Genomic DNA, 14,339 nt, shown 5'->3' on the forward strand with positions numbered 1-14,339 from the left:
ATAGGGCTGAAGGTAGTCCCTTATGGTGATGGACATGTGGCCACATCTTGTGTGGTATCACCCACAAAACACAAGAAATAAAGCAAATTATAAATAAAAGTAGCATTAATATAAATCAAAGACTTAACAATGAACAAAAAAAAAACAAAAAAACATGAAACAAGAATTTGAACAGCAGCCCGGAGGGAAGCGTAACAAGAACATAAAATAAGCCATTTTTATGAACACTGTATCTGTCTATTAATTCATTGCTGAACTGTGGTCAGGAGAGGAGAACAAAAAAACTCCAGTCAGCAACATATGTGGAGAAACTAAACCTCTAGGGGGGGTTCACGGTCATTTATAACAGACAGACTCAGACACAGTCACAGACCTGGAAACCGGGGGCATCACTAGCTCCTGCACTTATAGGGGTCTTAGCCCCACCTCCCTAACATCTTGGGGAGTTTTCACTCTGCCGGCAGCCATTATCAAAATGGGAGAAACCAAGGGTAGCCTATAGGACATCAGGGGCTTAAGGGTATATGTGCATTGAACAGGTGGGCTCTTGAAGATCAGGGACTACAAAACTGAGACCAGGAGCAAAAGCCCTGGAAGACCCCCCAGTGAATTCACTGCTGGAAGCTTTAGCCAACTAGCAGCACTCCTTTTTCGTGGGCATTCCGTAATAGAGTCAATGTTGGCTCATCTATTCTGATGAAAGGACCTTTCCATCTGAAGATTCCATGGCTCCCAGTATTCCAGGTGTCTTTTCCATGAGCAGGCGAAAGGCTTGGCAAAACAGCAGTGGCAACAAATACCATGTCTAGATAGCAAGAAGAGAAACAGAATAGAGAAGTGTTAATAATGGTTTATAAATTGTTGCCAGCTGGCAACATGTCTTGTTTTGGTTGCTGCTTTTTGAACTTTGTGTTAAGGGCACCTGATCTGGTCTGAATAAGTTCGATATGTATGGATATGCTTTATGCATTAAACCTGAAATCTTAAAAGTTGTATTTCATACTGCAGTATGGGGAAATTCAATTGAAGCAAAGTATTCCTGCATTGCTGTGCAATAACAAATAACAAATACTAGAACGTAAACTCGTGGAGGAAATCTAAAATATGTTATTAACAGAGACGGATAAAGGGAAAGCCCCAAAGAACTCCAAGCTGTTCGCGACGATGTTCTGGGCCTCGCGTTCTCGCGCACGGGCGCGTGCGTTTGCGTGTGCGCGCTCGCGCTCACACAAGCGTTTGCCAGTGTATACTGCCTGTCAGTTTGGGTCACGTGGTGCGCTTTGACAGCGGCAATAGCACGTTGCCTGAGAAGAGAACAGCAGAAAAAGCGAGTGAGCCAGAGGTGCTTCAGAGGGTATGTGAGGCAAAGCGAGGAGGCAGAGCAGGGCCGCTTTATCAGCGAGGGGATCTCCATGAACAAGAGAACATCCCGGGAAGACATGAAGCAGTCCCACTGACATGGACATGTGCTTGGATACAATTAAGAAACTACTTGTAAGTAGAGATTTCTGATGCTTCGGCTGCTGTCCAACTTGGCAGGATCCCACCCCTGAATGGGAACTTTGCGCTTCTTCACCGCATCTTTTATTTGCACGAGGTGCTCAAGCCGGAATTCCTTTGCCTACCGGAGCTAACGGCTGAATTCATCCATTCAGTTTATGTATGAAAACGCAGTACTTGGCATTAGCCCTGATGGGTTAATAAAAACAGACGTTATTCCTTCAAATTGTGTCCGACTAATCTCCTTGGTCTTTGAAAGCGGCTCCGGCAGAGCGTTTTTTAGCCCGGCGCACGTGTGGCACGGCTCACCGTTATGTTACCTTTGTGAACAAATCATCTTGTGAGGGGGAGCAACAGCCGCCTCTCCCCCGCCCCCAAACCCTCCGCCCTTTTTTGGTGTTTTGATGAGTTTACAAAATAAGGAAATGAAAGAGTGTGTGTGCAAACAGGACGTACAGCAGGCAGTCAACCAAGGGCCTCAGCCTGGTACCAACATCATCACTGATTTGAAGTTGTGACTAGAACCCTGGATATCCTCTATTTGCGTGGGCTTTTTTGAATTATGTTTGCACTGATGTCTTGATCCCAGTCGCCACACTAATAATAATAACGATAGTCATAATATTTGGAATGACATCAACAGACAATTCAAAGGCTGGCCCTTTTGTGACACTTGGATTGAAAGCAACAGATTGCTTACTCATGTGCACAGAACAGTTTGGAAATAGATGTTTAGCAGTCCTTGCAGGCTGCTGTACCTCGCATGGAAACTAATCATCATCATCGTCATAATAATATCAATAAACTTGTTCGACGGAAATAAACACAAGCACCACACTGTGTGTGTTAAAGTATTTTTCTTATTTTTTTAAGAGCAGCAAAGCATTCTTCAGCAGTATACATTTTGGAGATACCGCTACTTGAGAAGCCTTGCGTGTGGTCATATTGACACCGGCGGAATTGTGGCACGTGGGCCCCTGAGAACATTTGGAGCAGAAGATTAAACGCATACCAGTAAAAGTGGGCATCCCCTAACGGGTAACTCGATGAATCTGAACCACGTTAAGTGCTTCCCCTTTTATACAGCGACACGTTGGTGTTAACCGCTCTTTGCAAAAGTTAATTTCGTGCAATCGGTTTGTCCTGGGACCTGGTTTGTGTGCATGCCCTGGCAGCATCAAGTGCACTCGCAGCCTCAGCTGGTGATGCGATGCCCCGTAACCACAGTGGAGATGAGGGTGGCTCTGGGCTCTGGATGAAACCTTCCCCCGGACACCGCGTTCAAGTGTATGGAATGAAAGATGTGGAGTCCGGCCGCAGGATGAAAAATTCCACCCGCACTGTGGACTTGCTGCCCCAGCTCACCGGCTCTTGCGCGGCAGGCACAGGTGCAGGGGGCTCTGAAAGTCTGAGAGCGAAGCAAGGAGCTCGGCTGAGTCTTCTCGGGAAGCCTTTGTCCTACAGTAACAGCCCCAGCGGCCGGAGAAACGTTCGGTACCGGAGACTGCAGAACTATCTCTACAACGTTCTGGAGAGACCCCGGGGCTGGGCGTTCATCTATCACGCCTTTGTGTAAGTAGCGCTCGGCCGTCACGGAGGGATCGTGCAGAATCGCAGTGCGCTTCGTGCTCGGGTGGGCGCCGCTCAGATCGCGCGGAGTCTCAGGAACCTGTTGACAGTCTGATCAGTGCGAGCGCCGCCGGGCAGCAGGGAGAGAGCGAGCGAGCGAAAGGGACGATGGAGCTGGCAGGCTGGCGACTGTTGTCTGGCTGTCTTATATGGTGCTTCATCTAACCTATAACGTCATCTATCTATCTATCTATCTATCTATCTATCTATCTATCTATCTATCTATCTATCTATCTATCTATCTATCTATCTATCTATCTATCTATCTATCTATCTAAAGTTCTCTCTCTATTTGGCATTTTTACAAAACCTTTATTAAATTCATTATGAAATAAATAAAAGCCACAAGATCAAAACATTGAATATTCAAATTTCCAAAACTATTAGCATTAATCATTCCAAAACAACCACTTCCAACAATGTAACTCAGTCCTTATTTATTATATAAATACCCCCCCCCCCCCCAAAAAACTCAAAACCTCTCCCATTCATCCTCTGCACCTCACAATGACATTTATTCCTTAAAGTACACTATAAATTTCTTATCATAAATATCTACTAATTATAAAATTTGAATAGAAATTGCAGTTCATCATTTTCATGTTTACAAAACTCATAACTTATCCTGAAACTATACAACATTCACAGTAGATTTATACAAATTCAAATCCACCACTATGGTAATTTCATATAGCATTACAAGTAGTACACTGGGATGCCTACTCCTTATAACTTTATTTTTGTGAGTTGTTCAGATATTCAGTTTTGCCTGTCCTAAAATAAGCTAACTAGGTTTACATTTTTCCTTATCTATCTATCTATCTATCTATCTATCTATCTATCTATCTATCTATCTATCTATCTATCTATCTATCTATCTATCTATCTATCTATCTATCTATCTATCTATCATATAGTGCCTCTCAAATCTATCTATCTATCTATCTATCTATCTATCTATCTATCTATCTATCTATCTATCTATCTATCTATCTATCTATCTATCTATCTATCTATCTATCTATCTATCTATCTATCATATAGTGCCTCTCATATCTATCTATCTATCTATCTATCTATCTATCTATCTATCTATCTATCTATCTATCATATAGTGCCTTTTTACCTCTCTATCATATTATAGTGTACCTGCTCTTTCAGTTGATACAGTATTTATAAATGCCGTGATGCAGGCTGTGGCCTTTGTATTTTCTTGTTGATTTTCCTGATAATGCCAGTGATTAAAGACGCCAAGTGACAATGACTTAAAGTACAATAGCTTTGATCTATCCTGAATATGCATATTATGTGCTTATTTTTGAAGTGACATGCGGGGAGAGTACTACTTACCGTGACGCCCTCTTTGGTAACCTTAGAAGTGTGCTGTAATTAGAGTGAATCTGCACAAGGCTTTACACATACAACAGTCTATTAAGTGCATTATCATGCTTCTGTGTTTTTTCTCTAGTTTACATTTGTCACACAGTGTTTAGTGCTAATTAAATAATTTGAACCAAAAAATTCATTTCACATTCACATTTTGTTTTGTAAAAATTCTTCACATTCTCACTACTAATAATAACTTTACACATTTTCATTTGGCAGATGTTGTGAAGATGTTCTGGGTGCAAATGCTTAGTGAGAAATTTAGATTTGATTTGGTTACAAAAGCAGTGACGTTCATTGTATTGTAATTTGTGATAATGAAACTTTGATCAGGGGCATCTTCGTCATTTTTCCCTATCCCTAATGACATGTTACCTGTGACTGTTGGCAAAAGAAATCCAAATGTGCTCCACTACGGTAGTGGATTGTATTATTAGAATCCCTGAGCGGTTCACACAGCTTATAAGTTAGTTGTTTCGTTAGGCATTTAAAAGCACTTTATTCTGGAAATTAAGTCAATGGCCATCATTCCAGTGTGTGAGGGCACTGCTTACTTAAACAATGAATAAGCTGAAAGTAAAAGTACTTTAAAAAGTGGATTGTTATTCCCAATCTTTATAAACAATTATGAGTAATGTGAAGCAAACTTTAAGATGACAAGAACAAGAGAAATTGAGAACCATAGATGGAGAGGCCTTTCATTCTACATTGGTGTGTCTTGAATGATGATAACATTGCACTCATTAATTGTTATTATTATACACAATTAATTACTAATTGAAAAATTAAGACTTGCATCTTTCTTTATGTATTAAGAGTAGCATGAGAGTGATGTGTGTTTGGTACAGGATGTTGGATTTGAATGTTATTTATAATAATATCAAACTATACATGATGGTACTTATCACTTGGTTTTGTGTAAAGCAGCATAAGGCCAGCAAAAAGTCGCACAACACTTATAATAAAAGTGATCTAATGAAAAGTACATTGGATGAAAATATGATAACAGTAATGTGCTACAATATGTGTCACAATATGCCTTTTTAATGATATAGTCATTGACCTGTGCTGCTTAGATGTTATATTAAAATGAGCATATCCCAAAGTGATAGTCACTCTGAACATTTGTTTCTATTTAATGCTGCCCTTATTATCGGAGGTGAGGCGTACTGACGTGTGTGTTGCCGTTGTGCTCGCCTACAGGGAAGCGGTTTCTGATGCTGATGCGGCCGCCTGTAAGTTTTTTAACTGCTGAATCTGCTGCACCCTTTATTTTTTTTTTCTTCTTTTTTCTTTTTCTGAAATGTAATTCAGAGATTATTATCGACATTAGAGAAGGCAGCTCATTTGTAATAGCAAAATCAATAATGGTCAGTATAAACATGTTTATCAAGGCAGTGACACAATATAGTGTGCTGAATGATGAATGTAACTGATACAGTACACATACCCTAAATATACATCTAATTATACTGTATATATATACACACACACACACATATATATATATATATATATAGACACTATGCATGGCTTTTATCAGCTGTATAACAAAGTCACATTTTGGCCTTTAAGATCTGTTATATGGGAAATGGCCAAAACAGATAGAGTACACTTCCTTGTATAAATAGTAACAATTGAAAATGTTTTATTTTCAGATAGCATCTGTCTGCAGATATTTTGAAAAAAAGTTTGATGACAAACTCTTCCGCTCTTTCTAGTTTGCATTTGCTTCTGTTTGTTTTGGTATAAAAATGAAGGCTGACATGCTAGTGATGCTTTTTCCACACCGGTGTTGTGTTTTCTTTTTCTCCCGACACATGTTGTGTGTTGTTCTGTGCATCATCTATTTCAGCGGAGGCTTCTCCAAACACCGCTACTACATAGCAACCTTGCGAGGGTCTGACTGCCTGCCAGCCCACCCGCCTGGAAAGGAAGATTTGGTGGCTGCACATTTGAGGCAGTAAAGCTGCCGTTTGTTGCCATGCCTCGCCTCCCTGCTTTTGTGTTGTACTTTTGTCAAAGTGTAAGCAGTTGTGGAAGGCAGCACCTTAGGAAGAATTTAAAGAGCTTGAATTAATGAATGCCAAAAGATGTAAGAATATCTCAGGGAGCGTTTCCGGCTGCCAGTGCAAGTGCCTTGGATTCTTTTCAGAGACATTATGAAATAACAGGGACAAGGAAGGCCGCACAGCTCTGGTGATTCCCATGCAGCTTACTGGCATCACTACTTAGGAAGTCAGCGTGATGCTCTTTTCTTTCTTTCTTTCTTTCTTTCTTTTATTTTAATTTTTGCAGTGTCTAGCATGGTGGGGAAGGCAGCGAGTCTGAAATCTTTGTCACATCTTATTTGCTTGCATAATTAATTCCAATATGCTTTGTGCTCCTCTCTGTGATCCAGACACCCCCGCGCTGCGTCACCACGTCTACGCCATTTAGCACTGGATAAGGCGCTCTTATTTGGCTTTCAGCATAAAGACTGTTATAAAAAAAAAAAAATCTTTCCAATCATGCAGGGATTCGTTTTGATGATATTGGACATAGGCGAAATATGTTTTGTAGATTTAAAAAGAATATTTGATGAAAGTCTGAATATTATGTTCTGCTCATTTTAATCATGGAAAGATTAAAAAAGGAAACATGCAAACAAAGGGTTTCTTTTAATCAAAAATAAAATCTCAGCATACCTGCCTTACCGCTCTGATTGGCTGCTCCACTTCCAGTTGTTATTAGTCTCTTTGTTAGATGGCCACTGAACGCAGTTTTATACTAAATAAGTGAAATGGCCCACCTGTGGCTCCTTACTCACTAAGACCTTTAGTGCAAAAAAGTCTGAGAGAGAAGCCGAGAGTATCCAAAGTTTAGAAGTAATGTTACGAATTGCAGGCACAATAATCATTAAATGAAGTCAATGGCCAACACTCCAGTGTGTGAGGGGGGACTGCTTACTTAAACAATGAATAAGCTGAAAGTAAAAGTACTTTGGGCGTCACGGTGGCACAGAGGGTAGCGCTGCTGCCTCGCAGTTAGGAGACCCGGGTTCGCTGGAGTAGAGTTTGCATGTTCTCCCCGTGTCTGCTGTGTCTTTCCTCCCACAGTCCAAAGACATGCAGGTTAGGTGCATTGGCGATTCTAAATTGTCCCTAGTGTGTGCTTGGTGTGTGTGTGTGTGTGTGTCCTGCGGTGGGTTGGCACCCTGACCGGGATTGGTCCCTGCCTTGCGCCCTGTGTTGGTTGGATTTGGCTCCAGCAGACCCCCGTGACCCTGTAGTTAGGATATAGCGGGTGGGATAATGGATGGATGGTAAAAGTACTTTAAAAAGTGGATTGTTATTCCAAATCTTTATAAACAATTATGAGTAATGTGAAGAAAACTTTAAGAGGACAAGAACAATGGATGGAGAGGCCTTTCATTCTGCATTGGTGTGTCTTGAATGATGATAACATGGCACTCATTAATTGTTATTGTTATGCACAATGAATTACTAATTAAAAAAATTAAGTCTTGCATCTTGCTTTATGTATTAAGAGTAGCATGAGAGTGGTGTGATGTTGGATTTGAATGTTATTTATAATAATATCAAACTATACATGACGGTACTTATCACTTGGTTCTGTGTAAAGCAGCATAAGGCCAGCAAAAAGTCGCACAACTCTTATAATTAAATAAATTAAGAGAAATTAAACACGTTGTTATACGTAAAGGCATTAAGTACAGTACTGGATAATACGGGGGGATTTTATGGGCTGTTGCATCTGTAGTTTTTGTCTTTTTTCCATTTTTCTTGTTTTATTCCTCTGCCCTCTTTTCACAGTAACTTTGTCAAAATGGAACAGTTTTATATCTGGAATGTGAGAGAAAATAAAACCTGAATTAGGTTATTTAATGGATGTTTTTGAGAGTTTGTCTGCACTTTCACCCCAGGCAGTTTGGATTAGTCAGAAATACCGTATACAGTATATCTCAAATGTCATTTTGATTTGTCAGAATGCTGTTATGATTAGTTGAAGGAAAGCATAAAATGTTACAAAGATTACCGCACTTAGTCTTTGTCTCAAGTTGTTAAATGTTGAGTGTTTGATCGTATTTAGGTGTAAACACAGAGCAGAATCAAGTATCATATACAAATACTTTCCATTGTAAGTTTTGTGTTGTAAATGAGGCGCATTTCTTTTTTTGCTGTGTACTTGTGAACGAGACACATAAGCATTACATTTACACGACTGTTTGTGATGATGATGATGATATGCAAATGAGCCTCCTGAACTTGAATGATCATTCATTGGTCAACAATATGAGGGCAGCAGAACGGTGGAAAGCAGACGGTCAGACGTTCATTCTGCCACATTAACATAGGATTAGATTAGGTAAAGCACTAGAATTACACATTAAATACAAGTGGATTTTCATATGATTTTTATTTATGGAAGGGTAAATACTAATCACAGAATATGTTTGTCATTCTAAAAATTACACATTTGTTTTATATAGTGTAATGCTCCAAATGTTCCTAAACCCAAGTGTCTACTAATTACACATTTCAAATACGAATTTGTTATTTTATTGCCTTTAAAAATGACCCTGACTTTTTGTGAGTTAATGCTTTCAGAGAAAATTATTTGTTTTTCTTGATTAAATTGTGTATTTCATTATTTTTTGGTTAAATACTAAATCCATATACTGTATTTCAAACAGTCAGGCCTGCTTGCTTTTCAAGTATTTTTTCTTATGTTTAGCGTTAGTGTAGTTAACATACAAAGCTCTTCTCTCAGAGACATTTAACAGAGAAAGCACTTACTGATTGTTTCCTTTCTTTCTCTTCAGAAACACACACACACACACGCACACGCACACACACACACACACACTGTACATGTCAGATTAAAGAGGTCTGGATGAGAAGTAGATGGCAACCTACACCGAGGTGTCTGAGGCCCTGAAAACGTCCAGCATTCAGGAACAAACAAGCATATCACATCAGTGCGTCGTGAGTTTGTCACAACTTGAGTCCTCCGCACAGCTAATACATTCAAAGGTACAATCCATGGATGATTCCAAGTCGGACTTTCATGCTTTGTCTGATAAAAGGTTCAGTGTGGGAAGCTATCCATTGGTCAAGGGGGGAGACCCGATGGATGAGGTGCATAGGCTTAGAACGCTGGCTTACTGGAATATGAGAATTTCATTTCATGTGTTTCATAATTTGTACGGCACACCTTAATAATCTTTCTTTCCTACATGTACAGTAAATAATAGATATCTTGCAACAGACAATCTTTACCGTTTTATTTGGAATATTTTTGTAATAAAGTGGTGTGTATCATGGAGAATGTGTCATGCCTTTGAAGTTTAAAGAGACCGAAGGCCAGTCGGGCTTACGCATGTCGAGTAGCCTGCAGCATCCTGCAGTAGCTGCGTGGAAATTGTGGCAGTTATAAGTGTGAATTATTATAAGTGCATTATAAATTATCTTTCAAAAGCTGATAATAGGGCGGCACGGTGGCGCAGTGGGTAGCGCTGCTGCCTCGCAGTTGGGAGACCTGAGGACCTGGGTTCGCTTCCCGGGTCCTCCCTGCGTGGAGTTTGCATGTTCTCCCCGTGTCTGCGTGGGTTTCCTCCAGGCGCTCCGGTTTCCTCCCACAGTCCAAAGACATGCAGGTTAGGTGGATTGGCGATTCTAAATTGGCCGTAGTGTGTGCTTGGTGTGTGGGTGTGTTTGTGTGTGTCCTGCGGTGGGTTGGCACCCTGCCCGGGATTGGTTCCCTGCCTTGTGCCCTGTGTTGGCTGGGATTGGCTCCAGCAGACCCCCGTGACCCTGTGTTCGGATTCAGCGGGTTGGAAAAATGGATGGATGAAGCTGATAATATAATAGACAAAACTTTAACTTAGCAAGCCACATGCAGTACAGACATGGAGATCTCTGTATGGATTATTTTACATTTTGATTAAGAGGATGGATGGATAAATGGACCAATAAACTGATGAATAAAAAGATTATATACTATATATATATATATATTAATGCAAACATTTCGCTTTTGGGAATTAATGATAAGTTCCATCAGTGTGCATTTGCCAATAGAAAAAACTGATGTGTGCAGCACTTGACTTTTCCTATAAATAAATATGGGAGTTTAGCAGTAAAATGCTGCAGACCAATATTATTATTATTTGGGACCAAATTGAAAAATCATCTCTTCTTGAAATATTTACATTTTCCTTCACCAGTTTTGCTGCAGTTGGGATTGAAATGTGCACAAAAGATGCAAAATTGCCATTTGTGTGTAGAGCAAAATCTACTAAGGCTTTTTTGTTCAAAATCAATACTAGAATTTTACAAGGCTAATAACTGTGCCAAGTTTAATTTGGATTGAGCGATTCATATATAATAAAGTTTATGTAATCTAATATGAATTATTGCATCCACAGATTTACGCCCTGAGACACAGAAACCTCAGTCCAAAACAGCCAAATTGTGTTCATGGATGCCTAAAATGTGTAAATCCATTTATGGCCAGATATTGAAAGTCTGACTCCGACATGATTCTTTCCTTATATGTATTTTTACCGTATGTGTTGGGAAAATTAAAAAAAAAAAAAAAGGTGAAGCTTTTTCTTTACTGAAAAAATAAACCAAAAGGTTAGGGGCTTATTTGTTTTGGCTGAAACATTTCAGTTGTTGGGCTTGTTGTCTCTTTGTTGTACAAGCCAAGCACAACTCTCGCCTTCCTGATATTTAGAGAATAAGAATGTTAAACCTGTTCATCAAATTTAACCGTCAAAGCTTTGCTACATAAATGATATATTAAAAATGGCCTTTCCATGATTACATTTGGATTTTCATTATATTTTAAGTGACATTTTATTGAATAATTTGAAATTGCTCAAATGGCCCTATATTAGAATAAGTGGGTACTGAAAACAGGCGAATTGCTATTAACTTGAACAAAATTAAGACATATTTTGCACTTTATGCTGGTGAATTATTGATTATTTTCCTACTTGAAGTAATGAGATTGACCATATTTAACAGTGCATATATTGACTTATATATAAGTAATATTGTATAATTTAGCCAGTGCAGAACAAATTAGGAGATGTTATTGTTGAATAATTCATTAATCGTTGCTTCATTCACAACTCCATAAAGGCCTGCGGTAACTGAGGAGAAAAATGATAGCAGTTCACGTAAGAATTCAAATATATACAGTATACAGGCAGAAACTCATTGTACTGAAATTAATGGGACTATAAAAATATTTCATTATAATGAAAATGAGGAAAAATATGTCTCCTGTTGTGACTGGGTTGCCAGTGATTAGCCTTCTCTAACGGCAACGGCATAAGGACAGCACCGTAGCTGCTTTGCTGCGTCTGGCGAACAGTAAACCAAAGGCAAAGTAATTGTTTGTCCTCTTCAGGATCAGGCTTACCGTGTAATGAGCTTGTTGTATGATGTTGAGAACATTTCACACCAGGCTTTGACCTGCTCTTCCTCGCCCTCTCCTGGTCTGCCACAGCGGTGATTCTAAGCCACTGGTGCTCTTCTAATCTGAAGATTGGAGCTAAAGCAGGACGACTGCCTGTGTCATGGCTCCTACCTCATGTGCTTGAGTACTGAAGTAATAAAGCATTACTACAAATGTTTGTGTAGTGCCATGTGTTGGAAAGACAAATGCAATGTTTAGGTCGCTGTTATATGCCATTTGGTAAAAGCAGTGTTAATGTTTGTTTTGGAATGACAGAGACATGGTGACAGGACTGACACACAGATAACAGACACACAGACACTTATCCTTTTGTTAAAGTGGATGTAAATATTTTATTAAAATGGATATATCAAATATTTTATTATAGAAAACAAAGAAAAGAACTGATTACTCTTTCACTGCTTTTAACAGCAATGCTGTATACAGTGTTACCTCTGGTCACGATCGTAATTCGTTCCAAAACTCTGGATGCGACCCGAACGTAATTTCCCCATAAGAGTGTATGTAAATACAATTAATCCGTTCCAGACCGTACAAACTGTATGTAAATATATATATTTTTTAAGCACAAAAATAGTTAATTATACCATAGAATGCACAGTGTAATAGTAAACTAAATGTAAAAACATTGACTAACACTGAGAAAACCTTGAACAACAGAGAAAACTAACATTGTAAGAGTTTGCGCTAGACCCTTACGAACCACTCGCTGTTTTACGTTTTTAAGTGAGTTTTAAGCACAGGGAAAAAAATTAAATGCCACTTCTCTTGCGAAACTTTTTACACCATCCTCTACTGGCTTTAAATTCCTCACCTTCGCCACTCGAAGAAGGATTTTTTTTCAGCAAATCGCCATGAATCTTTCTGACTTTCTCGCATACGATCGCCTCACTTATGCTATCCCCTGCAAGTTGCTTCTCGTTCAACCACACTAGCAACAGTTTTTCCACCTCTTCCAGCACTTGAGGCTTCTGCTTGGTTAACATTGTAACTCCTTTTGCAACATCAGCTGCTTTGTTAGGCCCTGTATACGCAAACAAAAGAAAATGGGAAACGGGGAATGGGAAATCATTGGCACGTACAAACGCGCGAAGGGAAACTGGCCGCCCGTGTTTTTGTTCGCCATCAGAGCGTGTGGTCGTGAACAGATGCAAAATTTTGGAAAACTTTTTGATCATAACCCGATTTGTACATGTTCAGAAACGTTCGTGATCAGAGGTTCTACTGTACTTTACATTCAACAAGTATTCAGACCCCTACACTTTTTTCATATTTTGTTATGTTTCAACCTTGTGCTGAAATCATTGAAATTCATTTCTCCCCCCACATCAAACAACACTCAATATCCCATAGATATTTTTGCAAACGTATTAAAAATAATAAGAAAACTGAAACATTTCATTGGCACAAGTATTCAGACCCCATTACCCAGTACTTTGCTGAAGAAGGAATTACGTCTCGTTGTCTCCTTGGGTTTGACGCAAAATAAGCCCTGCATACCCGGATTTGTGGATTTTCTGCCATTCATCTCTGCAGATCCTTCAAATCTTAGTTAGGTTGGATGGAGACAGGCAGTGGACAGTTTGTTTCAGGTCTCTCCAGAGATGTTTGATTGGGTTCAAGTCTGAGTTCTGGCTGAGCAGCACAAGGACATTCCCAGAGTTGTCCCTAAGCCACTCCTGTGTTGCCTTTGCTTTGTTCTTAGGGTCTGTTCTGTTGACAAGTGAACCTTCATCCCCGTCTGAGGTTTTCATTAAGGATATCCCTGTACTGTGCTCTGTTCAGCTTTCTGTCAACCCTGACCAGTCTCCCAGTCCCTGCCACTGAAAATACCCCACAGCATAATGCGGCCACCACCACTGCAGGAATGGGGTTGTGCAGGTGACGAGCAGATTTCCTCCAGACATAATGATAATGTTGGTTTCATCAGACCTGAAAATCTTCCTTTAGGTGCCTTTTTACAAACCCCTGGCAGGCTTCCATGTATCTTTTACTGAGGAGAGGCTTCATAAAGCCCATACTGGTGAAGTGTTGCCATTGTGGTTCGTTTTCTTGAAGTTTCTCTCATCTCCACACAGATTCTCTGGAGCTCAGCCAGAGTAACCATCAGGTTCCTTGTCACCTCTCTTACCAAGGCCTTTCTCCCATGATTACTCATTTTGGCTGGGTGTCCAACTCTAGGAAGAATTGGACTTCTTCCATTTAAGAATTTTAGTGGCCATTGTGGTTTTGGGAACCTTTAATGCTGATGGAAGTTTTGTGTGGCCTTCCCCAGATCTGTGCCTCGACACAATCCTGTCTTTAATCTCTGCAGGCAATTCCTTGGACCTCAT

At 39.8% G+C, this 14,339-nt stretch overlaps 1 protein-coding gene and 1 long non-coding RNA gene across 5 annotated transcripts in view; one reads left to right on the plus strand and one right to left on the minus strand.

The window, feature by feature from the left end:
• LOC127525983 (uncharacterized) overlaps nucleotides 1-14,339 on the minus strand; it is a 293,828-nt gene that overhangs the window by 118,311 nt on the left and 161,178 nt on the right. The gene's annotated exons all lie outside the window — the stretch shown is intronic.
• The window catches only part of kcnq5a (potassium voltage-gated channel, KQT-like subfamily, member 5a), a 587,467-nt gene continuing 574,408 nt past the window's right edge, over nucleotides 1,281-14,339 (plus strand). For all 4 annotated transcript variants that reach the window (XM_051919603.1, XM_051919604.1, XM_028820254.2 and 1 more), the window contains exon 1: nucleotides 1,281-3,072. In XM_051919603.1, coding sequence (XP_051775563.1) covers nucleotides 2,711-3,072 — 362 coding nt within the window. In that variant the 5' untranslated portion in view covers nucleotides 1,281-2,710. The remainder of the gene's footprint in view (nucleotides 3,073-14,339) is intronic.

The sequence above is a fragment of the Erpetoichthys calabaricus genome, chromosome 15, assembly GCF_900747795.2.
Source record: "Erpetoichthys calabaricus chromosome 15, fErpCal1.3, whole genome shotgun sequence".
NCBI lineage: Eukaryota > Metazoa > Chordata > Cladistia > Polypteriformes > Polypteridae > Erpetoichthys > Erpetoichthys calabaricus.